Source organism: Macrotis lagotis, chromosome 1 (assembly GCF_037893015.1).
Source record: "Macrotis lagotis isolate mMagLag1 chromosome 1, bilby.v1.9.chrom.fasta, whole genome shotgun sequence".
NCBI lineage: Eukaryota > Metazoa > Chordata > Mammalia > Peramelemorphia > Peramelidae > Macrotis > Macrotis lagotis.
Window position 1 is genome coordinate 837,948,937 of NC_133658.1, and position 19,130 is coordinate 837,968,066.

The 19,130-nt window shown below is 35.8% G+C and overlaps 1 protein-coding gene across 3 annotated transcripts in view; it reads right to left on the reverse strand.

Annotated features, from left to right (window-relative positions):
- The window catches only part of LOC141508602 (NACHT, LRR and PYD domains-containing protein 12-like), a 122,879-nt gene that overhangs the window by 60,120 nt on the left and 43,629 nt on the right, over positions 1-19,130 (reverse strand). For all 3 annotated transcript variants that reach the window (XM_074217381.1, XM_074217380.1, XM_074217382.1), the window contains exons 6-9: positions 14,823-14,993; positions 11,032-11,196; positions 6,255-6,419; positions 3,611-3,781 (exon numbers count right to left, since the gene is read on the reverse strand). In XM_074217381.1, the coding sequence (XP_074073482.1) occupies positions 3,611-3,781; positions 6,255-6,419; positions 11,032-11,196; positions 14,823-14,993 (672 nt within the window). The remainder of the gene's footprint in view (positions 1-3,610; positions 3,782-6,254; positions 6,420-11,031; positions 11,197-14,822; positions 14,994-19,130) is intronic.

Below are 19,130 nucleotides of genomic sequence, written 5' to 3' on the forward strand. Positions count from 1 at the left end.
TGAATAAAATTAATGATGCAATAGGAAGGGTAGACCTTGTCTTAATGGTTTGCTTTTCTTTTGGCAGCAAATCTCTGATATGGGGTTAACATCCAAGATAAACATACATACATACATACACATATACATGGAAGGAACAGAATTATCAGATTTAAATCATTGTCAATAAATAAGTAGTCAAAGGAGATGAAGTAATTTCTCAAAAGAGAAATTTTCCTCTCCCTATATACATTAACCTCTATAAACCATTGCTACAAATTACTCCTAATAAGAGAAAGGCAGAATAAAGTAATTCTAAGACAAAATATTAAAAAAAGAAAAAGATAGGAAAGGTCAATATTGGATAATTGTGGAAAGTTAGCCTCACAAATTCTCAACTGAGCTAAGTGGCATTACTATCATGGAAAGTCAATTGAGAGTGATGCTAACAAATATCTTAAATAACTGAGATATCAACTGGTAGTAAGTCATTACAAGGAAAATTTTAGGAAATCTTATTGAGATTACTAGTGAAGATACAAAATGGAAGTGTTCACAAAGAGTAAGCAGGATTTTAGCAAACTGTTTCATACAAACCTCATGCTATTCTACTAGAAAGTAAGAGAAGTGGGCTAAGCAAAAGCAAATTTAGATTCACAAATGGGAGAAATGCCGGATTCAAAGTGTAATCATTAATATTTCTAACTCTGAAAGGAAGTCTCCAAAAGATTGACTAAGATTCTCCAAAAGATTGCCAAAAGATTTGCTAAGAATTGACTTTGACCCTGTTCATTTTTTTTAACATTTGGTTAATGTTTTGGACAGAGACATGGATGTTATCTTTATTAAGTGTGAATATGATATAACACTTACATAGAAAAAGAAGATAATGTTAGGGTTCAAAAATGTAATTTTTTCTTGACTTTTTGCAAAGCAATGAGATTAAGTGACTTGTCCAAGATCTTACAGCTAGGTAATTATTAAGTGTCTAAGACTATATTTGAACTCAGGTCCTCTTGACTCCAGGACCAGTGTTGTGACACTTAGCTGTCCCAATCAAAAATGTCTTCCCAGGCTAGAATATTACTCTAAACATAGTAAGATAATATTCATTAGAAATTCATTTTCATATGAACATGAATTAAATAATATTATGAATAAAATTAAAAAATGATGATAGTATTTTATAGACTGCTTAAAGCTCTGAAAAGTGTATTACATATGTTATCAGATTTCTTAATTTGATGTATATATGGTTAGATAACGATTTATATGAGAAAGATCTGGGTTTCCAAAGGGATTCAAAGCTCAGTATGCATGTAGAATGTTATATCACAAGTAAAAGAGCTAAATTGATTTGATGTTTCCTAAAAAAATTTCTTTTGAGGTATAAATGATAAGGCCCTGCTCAGTAACATCTGAAATGACAAGGTGAATTCTGGGCACAGCAATGTTGTTAGGATATTCAAAATATAATATGTCCAAAATAGCAAGAAGAGTTAGAGAAGAAATTGGAGCCCATTCCACAAAAGCATTTGCTGAAGAAAATATCAATACTCAGCTTAGAGGAGAGACAACTCAGGGCAACATAATAGCAACCTTCAAGTATTTCAAGGGCTGTCACATAGAAAAGGAATTATTCTTGTTCATTATTTTTAAATCATTTTAAGTTGTGCCTGTCTCTTCAGAAACATGAATTTGGGGATTTCTTGGCAGAGATACTCTAGTGGGTTGCCATTTTCTTCTTTAGTTTCTTGTATTGATGATGAACTGTGTCAAAACAGGACAAGGATCACACAGCCTGTATACTTGTTCTGCCCCAGGAATAATTATGTCCAGTTATAAAAGCCAATTTAAGAGTGTGGATAGGGACTAATGGAAGGGCCTTTGAGATGAGAAGGGACATAATCATAATGATACTTGAGAGGATTTATTTTGACTAATGGGTATGAGCTGATGATGTTGACTTCTATGGTTTGATCACATCAATATGAATCCATTGAAGTGATCATTGTAGTTGAATAGGTGGAATATTTAGGTAGTCCACTTAATGGGAATATCCAATATGAATATCAGAGTCCCAAAGAATACTATTGATAAAGTCAACACTGGAAGAAATGAACAATACATGGAGATAAATGAATGGGCTTTGATCGCTTGTAAAAGGGCTAACTAAAAATATCACTTTCTGTAAATGGATTTTCACATTCATTCCCACTTCTAGAGCCTTTCTTGAAATTTCAAACCTTCACATTTTTCCATGGTAGACAATTTTTATCCATTTGAGTTTTCCAAAGCAGATTACTAAGGCAAACAATTTATAGTGGTCATGAATTTCACTTAGTAGGTTTTATAGACTTCTAGTGATTGACACTGATTAATATGATGTCATCTGAAAAAGATCTAACTGATGGATATTGGTCCCTACAGGAAATCCCTCTTCCTTTTGGGCTCTGCTTTGAACAATTTCCATGCAAGCAGCAAACAATCCAGATGAGCATAATTCCCTTTTTTATGCCTTATTCTCCCTCTTATTTAGTCTCCATTTGCAATAGCTTTCACCTAGATTCTCTTCTCTTTTTACTTATTCAGCTCTATGTCAGGCATTAATATTTATTTGGATTTCTGAATAACCTTTCTTTCTTCCATGATTCTTCAAAATTTTTCTCCCCATGTCAGGAATGAACTTCCTACTCTCTTCTGCCTAGAGAGCACTATGTTAGCCCCAATCTCAAACTCTTCATTGAGCTTTATCATGTAAGAGACTTCCAAATGAGTCTTCCATCTTCTGACCATTATCTTAACCTAAATGTCTTTTCAGGTAATCTTGAATCAGCCCTGGATCTAGGAAGCCTGTTTTTTTTTTGTCTCTGTGCTTAAGAAATTTAACAGATCTGCACTAGTTCTGGATCTGTGGCTGTCTTCTTCTAAATATCCTAGAGAGTCTTTCATGAGTCTGAGATCCAGATCTCCTTGGAATGTGTTCACTTCAGGACTTTCAGGAGTGCTTTAGAGACCATTCTTAGTCCTATCTACTAATACTCACTCTCTCATGCCTAGCTTCTCAATTAACCTTGCATGTTTTGACTTCAGATCTATACTCTATCTACACTACTCTCTGAAATTAGGCTGGAAAGGAAAGAGGGATAAAAGAAAGAAGGAAGGAGCAAGGAAGGGAGGGATGGGAGGAGGGGAGGAGGGAAGGAAGAACGGAGGGAAGGAAGGAAGGAAGGAAGGAAGGAAGGAAGGAAGGAAGGAAGAAAAGGAAGCAAGAAGGAAGGGAAAAGAAGGAGCCCAGTTTACCATGAGTGGGGCTGCTCTTATTACTCACAAAGTCTGTTTATCCTTTGTTCTAGAAGAGGACCGCTATATGTGAGGGAGGTGATTCCATGACATAAGAATGATTTGAAGCTAAATGAGGGAATTCTTTGCAAAGTCACCAGTCTTACTTTCTCCTCTTTCCTTAGGGCATAGTGAATGGGAAAAGACTTTAAAAATATGAACACTGAACCTGGATTAGAAAGACAGTTTCCACTCTCCATTCCATGGTCTAGGTTGCTCACTCCTGCTCATGTACTACTATCCCTGATACCAAGCAGTATGATTGCAAAGGTAACATATGGGAACTCACCTCAGTCTCTCTATCTTGCAGTTTGGGTCTTCCAAGAACTTACACAAAAATTTTATTTTCTCCTCCTTAAAGAAAGTATCACTCATGTCCAAATTTTTCAGACTTTCATTGCTGTTAAGTGCAGAGAAGAAATTCTGGTAATATGTAGTGATAAAGTGACAAAGCTGCAACCTGTAAGAAAAAACATAATCAGAGGAAAAATCTGTCAATTCCAATTTCTGTGATTAATTCACCTCATGTCTGTCTTTGGGGAATGCCAAAACACACCCCTTTTATTATTGCCATCTTTTCTCATTTCCTTTTCAGTTATATGAACAGCTTTATTGGAACAGCTACATGGGGCAGTGGAAAAAGCACCAGCCCTGGAGTCAAAAGGACCTGAGTTCAAATCCAGTCTCAGACACTTGATAATTACCCCTAGATGTGTGACCATGGGCAAGTCACAGCCCCATTGCCATGCAAAAGTAAAAAAAGAAATAAGGGTTAGTCTCATTCAGAAAACAGTATTTTTAGACCTCAAATTATATTTTAAGGGCAAGAATTATCAAAACTATTTAGTGCTAATTAAAAAAAACATAAAAAGCATACCAAAAAAGCAGATTAAATAAAAAGAAATCAGACACAAGTAAGTTCAAGAATTAGTCTTGAATAGAAAGGAGAATATAAATTACTAACAAAGAACTCCCTATATCCAAAAAATACTTGCAAAACTGGAAAGCATTTTAGTAAAAATTAGGTTTAGACCAACATGTATAACGTGTTACATAATTACCTCAAAATATATATGGGGCCTTAATATTCAATGTTTAAAAATGTTTAATGTTTATTTAATGTTTAAATATTGTTTTAAAATAGTAAAAAAAGAAAATCAGATCAAGAAACAGGCAATTGTGAAGAGGGGAGAATTCTTTGGTACTGGGAAATAACATAAGACAAAATAGCTCATGAAACAAAAGTTTTTGGATGAACAGAATTAATGATATTATAGGAAGAGTAGACATTGGTTAATTATTTTGCTTTACTTTTGGCAACAAATCTCTGATATGGGATTACTCTCCAAGGTAAACATACATGCATTCATGCATACATACTTATACAAGCAAATATAAATATGGAAGGAACAAAATTATCTGATTTAAAGCATTGTCCATGAATAAGTGATCAAAAGAGATGAAGAATCATCTCTCAAAAGAGAAATTGCAAACCTTCCTCTCTCTAAGTATCAACCTCTATAAAAAAAATTGCTACCAATCACTACTAATGAAAGTCAGAATAAAATAATTCTGAGGCAAGTAGCAAAAATGAAAAAAATAGGAAAATTCAGTATTGGAGAATTGGGAAAAGTTATATTCATAAATTCTCTACTGAGGCAAGTCTTAAGACTGTTATGGAAAGCCAATAGAGAACAATACTAACGAATAACTGAAATATCTATACCTCTGATCCAGAGATCAACTAGTAGTTAGACATCACAAGGAAAATTTTAGGATATCTGATTGAGATTGCTAGTAAAGATACAAAATGGAAGTGGTGATCAAAAAGAGTAAACAGTGCTTCAGCAAGATCAGGCCATGACCAGATATTTCTGTACATTGCTAGTTTTGCCAAACTCAGAGATAATGGTCATGAAAGACATAGATTTTAGCAAATTGTATCATAAAAACCTCATGCTGTTTTTCTAGAAAATAAGGGGAGAAGAAGTCTAAGCAAAAGCAAGTTTAGATTCATAAGTGGGAGAAATGCCAGATTCAAAGTATAATTATTAATATTTCTAACTCTGAAAGAAGGTCTCCAAATGATTGTCTTAGAGAATTTACTTTGGCCCTGTGGCTTGGACACATAAGTGTTATCTTAATTAAATGTGAAGGTGATATAAAGTTTGTATGGAATAATCAGACAATGTTAGGATCCAAGAATATCTTCCCAGGCTAGAACATGATGCTACACATAGTAAGATGGTATTTAATAGTAATTAATATTAATTCAAACACAAGTTAAATAAATGACATTATGAATAAAATAAAAAATGATGATAGTATTATATAGAGTGCTTTAAAGAACTTTACATGTTATCTGATTTGTTCATTTCACATATAAGGCTAGACAACAGTATATATGAGAAAGATCTCAGTTTTCTAGGAGATTCAAATCTCATTATGCAAGTAGAGTGTGACATCACAGCCTAAAGAGCTAAATTGATTTGAGATTTAATAAAAAAAAAAAGGAAGGGAGGGAAGGAAGGAAGGAAGGAAGGAAGGAAGGAAGGAAAGAACAAATGAATGAATGAATGAATGAATGGATGGATGAATGAACGAACTCGGTTTACCATGAATGGGACTGCTCCTATTACTCAGAGGTTGTCTTTTGTTCTAGAAGAGGACCATGATATATCAGGGAGGTAATGTCATGACATGCAAATGATTTAGAACTAAATGAGAAGATACTGTGCAAAGTCAGCAGTCTCGCTTTCTCCTCTCTCCTGAGGGCCTAGTGAAAGGGAGAAGAGTTAAGAATGAACCTGAACTTGGATTGGACAGACAGCTTCCACTCCCCATTCCATGGTCTGTACTGCTCACTCTTCTTCATGTGCTACTGTCCCTGATGCCAAGCAGAACATTTGCAAAGATAATATGTGGGAACTCACCGCAGTGTTTCTATCTTGCAGTTTGGGTTTTCCAAGGTCTTACACAAAAGGTTTATATTCTCCTCAGCAAACCAAGTGTCACTGAAATCTAGGTGTTTCAGGCTCTCATTGCTAGCAGAGAAGAAATTCTGGAAACATGCAGTGTTGAAGTGACAAGACTGAAACCTGTAGGAGAAAAATACCAGAGGAAAAGCGGTCAATTCAAATTTTTATGATTAATTCACTTCCTTTCTTTCTCTGAAGAATGCTAAAACATATCCCTTTAAGATCACCATTTTTTCTCATCTCCTTTTCAATGGGATGTACATAGTTTCTTTAATAATGATTAGCGCTGGGGTGGGGGGGGCAGCTAGGTGGCAAAGACAATAAGCACCAGCCCTGTATTCAAGAGGATGTGAGTTAAAATTGAGTCACAAACATATATTAATTGCCTTAATAAATGACATTGGGCAAGTCACTTAGTCCCATTGCCTTGTAAAAATAAAAAAAAATTAATAGTCTATTCCACATAACAGCATTGTTAGACGTCAAATTATATTAGAAGGGCAAGAATTATCAAGTTTTTAGTGCTAATAAAAAAATAGGAAAGCATACCAATAGACAGGATCAAATAAAAAAGAAATCAGAAACAAGTAAATTCAAGAATTAGTCTTCAATAAACAGAAGAACATAAATTACTCACAAAGAACTCCCTATATATAAAAAAATTGCTTGCAAAACTGGAAAACATTTTGGGAAAAATTAGGTTTTGACCAATATTTACAATATATTTCATAATTAGCTTAAAATGTATATGGGCCTTAATATAATATGTTTAATATTTAAACAATATCTATAAAAAAGAAAAAAGAGAATCTGATCGAGACCCTTAGGCAACTATGAAGAGAGGAGAATAACAAAAGAGAAAATACCTGATGAAACTAAAAAGGTTTTGGATGAACAGAATTAATGATATGATAGGAAGGGTGGACATTGGATTAATGTTTTGCTTTACTTTTGGCAGCAAAATTCTGATATGGAATTAACATCTAAACTTACATACATAAATACATTGATCCACATACACATCTAGAAGGAAGGAACAGAATTATGTGATTTCAATCACCATCCATGAATAAGTGGTCAAAGGAGATGAAGTAACATCTCTCAAATAAGAAATTACAAACCTTCCTCTCTCTAAATATATTAACCTCCATACAAAATTGCTTCTAATTACTACTAGTAAGAGACAGGCAGAATAAAATAATTCTGAGGCAAAATAGCAGAATTGAAAAAGATAGGAAAAGTCACTCTTGGAGAATTGTGGAAAGTTAGCTTCACTAATTCTCTGCTGAGGGAAGTGGTATGACTGTTGTGGAAAGCCAATTGAGAATGCCAGGGATCAACTAGTAGTTAGACATCACATGGAAAATGTGAGGATATCTGAATGAGATTGCTAGTGAAGATAGAAAGTGGAAATGATGATCAGAAAGAGCAAGAAGTACTTCAGCAAGATCAGGTCATGCCAGATATTTTCTTTTGTTGCTAGTTTTCCCAAACTCAGAGGTAAAGGAAATGTTATACCTAGATTTTAGCAAACTATTTTATACAAACCTTATGCTATTCTTCTAGAAAATAAGGGGAGAAGTGGACTAAGCAAAAGCAAATTTAGATTCACAAATAGGTGAAATGCTAAATTCAAAGTGTAATTATCAATATTTTTAACTCTTTTTTAAATCTCTTTTCAAAGAGATCTTTAATCAATTGCCTTAGAGAGTTGGCTTTGACCCAAAGCTTTTTAACTTTTGGTCAATGGCCTGGACATATAAGTGTTAGCTTAATTAAATGTTAAGATGATATAAAACTTACATGTCTTCCAAATCTCTTATATATGTTATCTGATTTGTTCATTTGCCATGTATGATTAGACAATAGTTTATAGGAGAATGATCTGGGTTTCCTAGGAGACACAAAGCTCAGTATTCATGTAGAGTGTGATTTCACAACCCAAAGAGCTAAATTGATTTGAGGTTTAATAAAAAAAAAATGTCTTTCCAGGGGCAGGTAATAGAACCCTACTGAGGTAACATCAGAAATGACATGTTGAATTTTGGGTACAACAATGTGGTTAGGACATTGAAAATCTGATATCCCCAAAATAGTAAGTCAAGTTAGAGAAGAGATTGGAACCCATTCCAAAGAGCATTTGCTGAAGAAAATGGCAATGCTCAGCCTAGAGGAGAGACAACTCAAGGCAAGATGTTAGTGACCTTTAAGTATTTCAAGGGTTTTGAAATAGAAAAGTATTTATTACTTGTTCTTTGCTATTTTTAAAGTCATTTTTCAATTATACCTGACTCTGCAGGAACATGCATTTGGGTGTTTCTTGGCAGAGACACTAGAGTGACTTGCCAGTTTCTTCTTTAGTTTCTTGTACTCATGAGGAATTGTGGTAAAAAAAGACAAGGGTCACACAAGCATAACTAGGTCCAGCAATAAAGGACAATTTAAGGGTGTAGATAGGGACCAATAGAAGGACCTTGAGGTGAGAAGGGACATGATCATAATTGTACTTGAGAGGATTTATTTTGACTGATGGGTATGGCTTAATGATGATGACTTCAATGGTTTGATCATATCAATATGAATCTATAAGTGATATTGAAGAGGACACTATGGTGAAAAAGATTGAATAAGTAGGTGATCCACTTAAAGGAAATGTCCAACATGAATACCCGATTCCCAAAGAAGAATGCCAGGGAATTTTCCAGATAGGGTGATGCTAATATTGGGATCAAAATTGAATAAATTGAAAAAAAAATTACCTAAAATCTACTGATAAAGTCAACGTTGGAAGAAATGAACAAAATGTGTAGCTACATGAATGGGTTGTGATATGTTTGCAGAAGACCTAAGTTATCACTATATGTAAATGGATTTTCCTGCTCATCCCTTCTAGAGCCTTTCTTGAGATTTCAAACATTTACATTTTCCCATGTTAGACATTTTTATCCAATTGATTTTTCAAAAGTCGGTTATTAAACTAAACACTATAGAGTGATTATCAATCTCACTTATCAGACTCTGCAAACATCTAGTTATTGATACTGAATAACATGTTGTAATCTTAAAGAGCTAACTGAGGAATATCAGTCCTCACAGGGAATATCTCTTGCTTTTGGGCTCTGCTTTGAACAACCTCTATGCCAGCAGCAAATAATTCTGATGAACAGAATTCCCTATTTTATGCCTCATTCTCCCTCTGGTTGAGTCTATCTCTTAACAGTTATTACCTACATCTTCTCTTTACTTATATAGCTCTAAGTCAGTCATTAGTAATACTTTGATTCTGGCATAGCCTTTCTTTCTTCCATGATCTCCCCATGTCAGGAATGAACTTCCTCCTCTCTTGTGCCCTGGGAGCAAGCCCAATACAGAACTCTTCATTGAGCTTCATCACTCCAAGAGACTTCCTGGTGAGTCTCCCATATCCTGGCTTTGTCTTCATCTCAATGTCTTTTCAGGCAGCCTTGAATTAGCCCTAGATATAGAACTCCTGTTTTTTGATCTCTGTGCTTTAGAAACTTCCCAGATTTGCATTAGTTCTGGATCTGTAACTGTTTTCATTGAAATATCTTCCTAAAGAACCTTTCATGAGCCTGAGATCCAGACTTCCTTGAGATGTCTTCACTTCAGGACTTTCAGGAGTTCTTTAAAGACCATTTGTAGTTGCTATCCACTCCTCTCAAGCCTGTGTCATCAACTTCATCCTACATATATTAAATCCAGATCTACACCCCATCTATTCTACTCTCAGTAATTAGGAAGGAAGAAGAGATGCAATGAAGGAAGGAAGGAAGGAAGGAAGGAAGGAAGGAAGGAAGGAAGGAAGGAAGGAAGGAAGAAGAGAGGGATGGGAGAGAGTGGGGAGGGATGGGGAGGGAGAGGGGAGGAGGAAGGAAGGAAGGAAGGAAGGAAGGATAGAAGGAGGGCAGGATGAAGGAAGGAAGGAGGGAAGGAGAAAAGGAAGGAGGAAAGGAAGGAAGAAGGGAAGGAAAGAATGAGTGATGAGGAAAGGAAAGGAGGGAGGGGAGGGAAGGGGGAGAGAAGGAGGAAGGAAGGAGGGAGTGACAGTGAATAGAAGGAGGAAAGAAAGGATGGAAGGAAAGAAGGAGGAAAGGAAGGAAGAAGAGAAGGAAGGAAGGAAGGAGTGAGTGATGAGGAAAGGAAGGAAGGAAGGACAAAATGAAGGAAGGAATGAAGGAAGGACAGAATGGAAGGAAGGAGGGATGAAAGGAAGGAGGGAGGGAAGGAGTAAAGGAAGGAAAGATGGGAGGAAAGAAGAGAGGAAAGGTAGCAAGGAAGGAAGGAAGGAAGGAAAGAAGGAAGGAAGGAAGGAAGGAAGGAAGGAAGGAAGGAAGGAAGGAAGGAAGGAAGGAAGGAAGGAAAGAAGAAGGAAGGAGCCTAGTTTACCATGAGTGGGGCTGCTCCTATAACTCACAGATTTCTAGAAGGGGACCATATTCTAGAAGAGGACCATGATGTGTCAAAGAGGTTATGTCAAGACATGCAAATAATTTGGAAGTAAATGAGAGAATTCTGTTCAAAATCACCAGTCTCACTTTCTCCTCTCTCCTTAGGGCATTGGGAAAGGGAGAAGAGAGTAAGAATATGTCCTGAACCTGGATTGAACAGACAGCTTCCACTCATTTCATCGTCTGTGTTGCTCACTCTTATGATGCACTACTGTCCCTGATGCCAAGCAGAACTTCTCTAAAGATAATATGTAGGAACTCACCTCAGTTTCTCTATCTTGCAGTTTGGGTTTCCCAAATCATTACCCAGAACTTTTCTTTCGCTTTCGTTAAAGGAAATTCCTTTCAAATACAGGTTTTTCAGGCTTACATTGTTATTAAGTGCAGAGAGGAGATTATGGGTATTCTTAATGTTGTGGCAGTGCATCCTGTAGGAGAAAACATAATTAAAGGAAAAGTGATCAATTCAATTATCTGTGATTAATTCACTCCCTTTCTTTCTCTGAGGAATGCTATAAACGCATCTGTTTTATGGTTATATTTTCTCAACTTCTTTTCAGTGGTATGAATTTAGTTTCTTTAATAATGATTAATATGAGGGTAGCTAGGTGGCACAGTGGATAGAATATCAGCCCTGGAGTCAGGAGGAGCTGGATTCAAATCCAGTCTCAGTCACTTAATAATTAGCTAGCTGTGTGACCTTGGACAAGTCACATAACCTCATTGCCTTGCAAAAGTAAAAAAAAGGTAATGATTAATCTCTTCCAGATAGCAGTATTTTTAGATATCAAATTATATCATAAGGGCAAGAATTATCAAAACTATTTAGTACTAATTAAAAAAATAGAAAAGTACACCAATAGACCAGATTAAATAAAAAGAACTCAGAAACAACTAAATTCATTGATAGAAACAAGAACATAAATTACTCAGAAACGAACCCCACATTTCTAAAAAAATCTTGCAAAACTGGAAAGTATTTTGGGAAAAATTACTTTTAGACCAACATTTACAACATATTCCATAATTATCTTATATATAGATCTTTAACAGTCAATGTTTAAAAATGATTTAATGTTTAAAATAAGGTTAAAAGAGAATCAGATCAAGAAATTTAGATAACTATGAAGAAGGGAGAATTCTTAGTGGGATAACAAAATAGGACATAGCTTATGAAATGAAAAGTTTTTTATGAATAGAATTAATGATATGAAAAGATGGATAGACATTGGCTTAATGTTTTGTTTTATTTTTGGCAGAAAATCTCATATGGGATTAACATCCAAGATAAACTTACATACATACTTACATACATATGCACACATAGACATTTATGGAAGGAACAGAATTGTCTGATTTATATCATTGTTCAATTTGGATTGTAGCAAACTGTTTCATATAAACCTTATGCTATTCCTCTAGAAAATAAGGGAAGAAGTAGGCTAAACAAAAGCAAATTTAGATTCATAAATGGGTGAAAAACCAGATTCAAAGTAAAATCATTAATATTTCTAACTTTAAAAGGAGGTCTCCTTTTAGAGAGCTGACTTTGACCCTGTGCTTTTGGTAAATGGTTTGAATACATAAGTATTATCTTTATTAAATATGAAGGTACACTTGGATGGAAAAAACAGATAATGTTAAAAATATCTTTTCCATGTGAAATATTACTCTGAACATATTAAGATAATATTTAATAGAAATTAGTTTTAATTCAAACATGAGTTAAATAATTGACTTTATGAGTAAAATAGGAAATGATGATAGTACTTTATAGAGTGCTTTAAGGCCTGCAATGTGCTTTACATATGTTATCTGATTGGTGTAGGAGTTTCAAAGCTCAGTGTGTGTGATATCACAACCCAAAGAGTTGAATTGATTTGTGGTTTAATAAAAAAATGTCTTTTCAGAATCAGGTGATAGAACCTGCTTAGGTAACAACTGAAATGAGAAGTTGTATTTTGGATACAACAATCTGACTAGAACATTGAAAATCTAATATCCGCAAAATAGCAAGCAAAGTTAGAGAAGAAATTGGAACCCATGCCACATGAGCATTTGATGAAAAAAAGGGCAATGCTCAGCCTAGAGAAGAGACAACTCAGAGCAACATGATAGTGACCTTCATGTATTTTAAGGGTTTTCAAACAGAAAAGGAATTATGCTTGTTCTTTGTTATTTTTAAATCATTTTTCAGTTGTGCTTGACTCTTCAGAAATCTGCATGTGGAGATACTGGAGTGACTCACCAGTTTCTTAATTTCTTGTACTCATGAGGAACTGTCAAAAAGAGGTTAAAGGTCACACAGCTTGTAAATTTTTTCTGCCCCAGACCTAAATAGGTCCAGAGATAAAGACCAATTTAAGAATGTGGATAGGGCCCAACAGAAGGACCTTGAGCTCAGAAGGGACATAATCATAATGGTCCATGAGAAAATTTATTTTGCCTGATGGGTATGAGCTGATGATGATGACTTCTAGGGTTTGATCACATCAATATAAATCTATAGTAATGTTGAAGAGGACATTATAGTTCAGAAGGTTGAATAACTAGGTAGTCCACTTAAAGGGAATGGCCAACATGAATACCAGAATCCAAAAGAAGAATGTCAGAGAATTTTCAATAGAGGATGATGATGGTATCAGGATCATAACTGAATAAATTTTTCAAAATACCTAAATACTATTGATAGTCAGCATTGGAAGAAATGAACACTATGTGGAGATATATGAATGGGTTGTGATCTACTTAGAGAAGATCCAGCTAAAATATCAGTTTCTGCAAATGGATTTTCCTGTTCATCCCCGCTACTAGAGTCTTTCTTGAGATTTCAAATCTTTACATATTCCTGTGGTCTACTTTTTTATACATTTGATTTTTCAAAAGCAGATTAATAGACCAAACAATTTAGAGTAGTTATGGATCTCACTGAGCAGGCTCTGCAGACTTCTAGTCATTGATACTGATTAATATGATGTCATCTGAAAAAGATCTAACTGATGGATACTAGTCCTCACAGGAAATCACTCTTGCTTTTGGGTTCTGCTTTGAATAACATCCATGCTAGCAGCAAACAATTCTGATGAACAGAAATCCCTATTTTTATGACTCATTCTCCCTGTTGCTGAGTCTACCTCTACAACAGCTTTTACCAACATCCTCTTCTCTTTTCTTATACAGCTCTATGTCAGGCATTAATAATATTTACTTGGATTCCCTAAATACACTTTCTTTTTTTTCAAGTTTCTAAAAAGTTGATCTCCCCATGTCAGGAATGAACTTCCTTCTCTCTTGCCCAGTGTGCATTGGGTTTACCCCAAACTAGAACTCTCCATTGAGATTTATCACTTACAAGACTTCCAAGTTGAATCGCCCACCTCCTGGCCTTTGTCTTCACCTCAATGTCTTTTTAGACAGCCTTGAATCAGCCCTGGATATAGGACTCCTGTTTTTCATCTCTCTGCATAAGAAACTTCATTGATCTGCATTAGTTCTGGACTTGTGCTTGTGTTCATCCAGATATCTTCCTAGAGAGGTTTTCATGAGCCTGAGATCCAGACCTCCTTGAAATGTCTTTACTTCAGGACTGTCAAGAGTGCTCTTAGAGGAGTGGCTAGGTGGCACAGGAGATAAAGTACTGACCCTGGAGTCAGGAGTACCTGGGTTCAAATCTGGCCTCAGACACTTAATAATTACCTAGCTGTGTGGCCTTGAGCAAGCCACTTAACCCCATTTGCCTTGCAAAAACCTAAAAAAACAAGAGTGCTCTAGAGACCATTCTTAGTCCTAGACCATGAGAGGTCAGGGAGATTATGCCATGGTATGCAAATGATTTGCAGGTAAATGAGGGGATACTGTACAAAGTCACCTGTCTCACTTTCTCTTCTCTCCTTAGGGCAGAAAGAAAAGGAGAAGACTAAGAATATGAACCTGAACCTGGATTGGACAGACAGTCTCCACTCTCCATTCCATGGTCTGTGTTGCTCACTCTTCCTCATGCTCCTATCTCTGATGCTGAGCAGAACATCTGCAAAGACAACATGTAGAAACTCACCTCAGTGTCTCTATCTTGCATTTTGGGTTTTCCAAGACCTTCCACAGAAGTTCTATTTCTGTCTCCTTAAAGGAAACTCCTCTCAAATCCAGGGTTTTCAGAATTTCATTGCTATTAAGAGCAGAAGAGAGAATCTGGGAAGGTGGATTCTTAAAGTGACAAAATTGTAAGCTGTAAGAGAAAACATAATCAGAGGAAAAAAATCAATTTTCTGTGATTAATTCACTTCCTGTTTTTCTCTGAGTAATGCTAAAAACACACCCATTTTATGATTGCCAAAAATAGTCACTTCCAGATATTGACATTTTTAGACCTCAAATTATAAGACCAAGTATTATCAAAATGTTTTAGTACTAATTAAGAAAATAGAAATATATACCAATATATCAGATTAAGCAAAAAGTAATTTCAGCAATTAATCTTCAGTAGATATGAAAATATAAATTACTGGTAAACCAGAAGGTGTTTTGTCAGAAATTCTGTTGAGATAGATATTTTCAACATCTATCACAATTAGTTCAAAAGTAGTCTGAATAGTCAAGTTTATAAAGGGGAAAGAAAAGAAGACAATCATATCAGGAACCTTAGCTAGCTATGAATAGGGAAGAACTCTTAGGAAAGTGGCAAAACAATAGACCAAATAATTCATAGCCATTATATGAAGTTGAAAAGGTTTATATGATCAGAAGTAATGGTACTGATGAGTTCCCAAACCTCTTTATTCTGAGTTTCAGACCTCAGCCATCTCATTGAAATCCAACACTCAAGTTTTTTTTTGGGGGGGGAGGAATAATTTGCACTTGTTTACAAGCCCTGTGCATCCTGTAACAACTATGTTTTCATCATACTTCCTCAAGCATTCTAATCCCAAATGCTCCCTAACCACACCCTTGCATCTACCAAAGCACTTTTATTTATCTTTCCTTATTTTAAAAACGCACCCCACAACCCTATCCTAGAGTCCCTACCTAGTGGGCTTTACCTGTGTGCCTGCATTAAAACCATATTGACTGAGAGATAGTCTGAGTCCATGAAATTCTTTCACAAGACAGCCCTGCACTGGGCTCCCACTTCAGTATGAAAAAAAAGGAGACACTGGAAAATGATTTTTTTGACAGCCAATATCTGATATTGGATTAATATCCAAGATATATAATTGGTGAACTGACAGAATTGTAATTTGTCATTGCTCAATGATTAAGTAGTTAGAAGGAAGTAACAAACAACAGTCAAAAGAGTGTTATGAAAGTCTTATGAAAAACAACTAAGATGAGAATTGCAGAGTAAAACAACTTTGAGGCAAATTAGCAAAAATGTTTTTCATTTATCTAATTTATTTTGTACATGGAAATATTCTCTATTATTTGGGTGTAATTTAAAGTTTGAATAAAAAAATCTAAAATTATTAAAATGTGACACAACTGTAAGAGAGGCAAGGGGAATTTATAGGGACATGTTGTAAAATGTATGTGATGAAAAGGTAAAAATAAAAAATGAAATAAATTATAAATGATAAATAAAATGCATTTTTCCAAGGTTCCTGCTCATTCCCCTCCACTCTGATTTAATTTCCTGGGTTATAGTTTGTCAAATACATGATCTGCAAGAGAAAAATAAGCAATCAAGTCAATTGAAATTAGGTGCTTTTATAAACAATATCAATGAAAAAGGTCAGGGATTAGTTCTTGTTCTGCTTTCTAGCTAATAATTCCCAAGACATTTTGCATCTGTATAAGAAAACACTGTTCCTATACAGAAACTATTCATGAAACCAGATATGTGTAGAACATGATTGAAGGGGCAGAGAAAAGTTGGCAGATTAAAGGTAGAGAGTCTCCTGAATTCTCCCCAAACTATTCCAAATATCTTTAAATAATGACTCTAAAAAATTCTAGAATGACAGAATTAACAAATAAAGAGTGGTTCTTCTGGCCAAGATGGCAGAGAGAAGACAGGCATTATGTTAAAGTCTCCTGATCTTCCCTCATAAATAATATGAAACAAATCTCTTAACAGAAATCTGATCGACAAAACCCAAACAGAGAAGCTAGGAGAACATCTGCCTCAAAGTTTATCTTCTGGGATTTGTGGGTGAGTCTGGGCACAGAGGGCAGACTCTGCCAGGAATACAGGACAGAGTGAGAGCCTTGAGAGCTTGAGAGTGGGACTGGCCTGATCTGCCATGGGTGCGTGGGTCAATTAGTAAGTAGAGGCATTGGTGGTAGCACTGACAGTCTGGAGCTGGAGGGTGAGTTCCAGTGCAGGAGAGTTGCAGACATCCATCCACAGGCTTCTCTGGTCTGGAGGAACTGAGAGTCCATACCTTCACTTCACCTTAAGCCTCTTCCCAGAACAAACATAATTACAGACTACCTCTGCCCCAGGGAGTGCAATTACCTTGCCCTAGGGCAAACCCCACCATTTTTTAAAAATAAAAGTATTCAGCAGCTTTAGCTAGCCCCTGCAGGCCAAGGGAGAGGGTTAAAAATCAAGGTTACAGACACTCCAGAAGAAAGCAACCAGTGCCTTCTACTGGCTGGCCCACATAGAGCTACTAAACCCAGTAAGTAAAGCCTCTAGGGATCCAAACACCAAACCTATGCAAAACAGTCCCTCCCCAACACAAGGTCCTAGGAAAATGAAGAAAGGCCAGCAGAAGAGATGATCCATAAAAAAAAATTCCTAGAAGGAAAAGATTCTAACTCAGACAGACCTAGAACCTCTGAGGAGAATATGATCTGGTCTCCAGCATAGAAAGAATATCTTGAAGAAATCAGGAAGGAGTTCAAAAATCAATTGGAAAATTTGGGAGAGAAAATTAACACCTTGCCAAAAGAAAACAAGCCTTGGAAAATACAATTGGACAACTACAAAAGGAGAATAATTCTCTCAGATCCACAACTGGGCAAATGCAAAAAGGAAATAATTCTCTCAAAACCTCAATTTGTCAAGTGGAAAATTCTTACAAAAATAGAATTGAACAATTGGAAAAAGAGTTGCAAAAAATAAAGAAAGAAAATTCTTCACTAAAAAAAATAATGGAGTCTGTGGAAACTAATGACATCCTGAGACAGCAAGAGACTGTAAAACAAAACCAAAAAAATCTAAAAAGTAGGAGAAAATGTAAAATAGCAACACCACTGACCTCAAGAAAAGATCAAGAAGGGACAATGTGAGAATTATTGGTCTTCCTGAGAACATTATTGAGAAAAAAGCCTGAATAAAATGTTAGCGGATTTAGTGATGGAAAACTGCCCTGATATCATTGAACCAGAGGGCAAAATAGTTATTGAAAGAATACATCGATCCCCTCCCGAAAGAGATCCTAAAATCACAACAGAAAAGAATGTTGTGGCCAAATTCCAGAACTATCAGATAAATGAGAAAATCCTTTAAGCAGCCAGAAAGAAACAATTTAGATACCAAGGAGCCACAGGAAGGATTTTGTAGGACCTGACTGAATAAAAATAAGGGATCAATGGGCCTGGAATGAGATATTCTGAATAGCAAGGGAGCTTGTAATGCAGCCAAGAATCTACTGCCCAGCAAAGCTGAGCCTTCTCTTACAGGGGAAAATATGGACATTTAATGAAATGAGAGGCTTCCATCATTTCCTGATGAAAAGACCAGAGCTAAATAGAAAACCTGTACATCAAACAGAAGGCTCAAGAGACACATGAAAAGGTTAAAAAAAACTATCCAATAGGATGAAACTGGCTATATCCCCACCTGGGAGAAAGATTCTCCTAACTCTTGAGAACTGAAACTCTATTAGAGAGAACATACTTAGGCAGAAGTTGTGGACACTCATGACTTATCCATGAGACTGTTATCCAATAAGATGAAACTGGTTATATCCCTACCTGGGAGAAAGACACTAATAACTCTCAAGAACTGTAACTCTATTAGAGAGAATACACTTAGCCAGAAGTGATGGACATTCAACACTTTTCTATGACTCAGATAGAATGATTTAAAAGCAATACCTCCTTAAAAAGGGGGAAAGTAAGGAGACGGGAGGATGGAGGAGATTGAATGGGGTAAATCTCATTAGATTATGAGGTAAAAAGACCTTTTGTAATAGAGGGGAAGAAGGGAAGAGGTGGGAAGAACCTGAATATTCCTCTCATCAGACTTGGCTTAAAGTTAACTTAAACACACCCTGAGTTAAGAAACTTATCTTACCTTTCAAGCACTAAATGGGGAAAAAAGGAGGGGGGACAGAGAAGGTGAGAAAAAGGGGAACTAACAGAAAGAAAGGAAGGGAAAAGGGAAATGGGAAGGGGGTTGATATAAGAGGGCAAACAC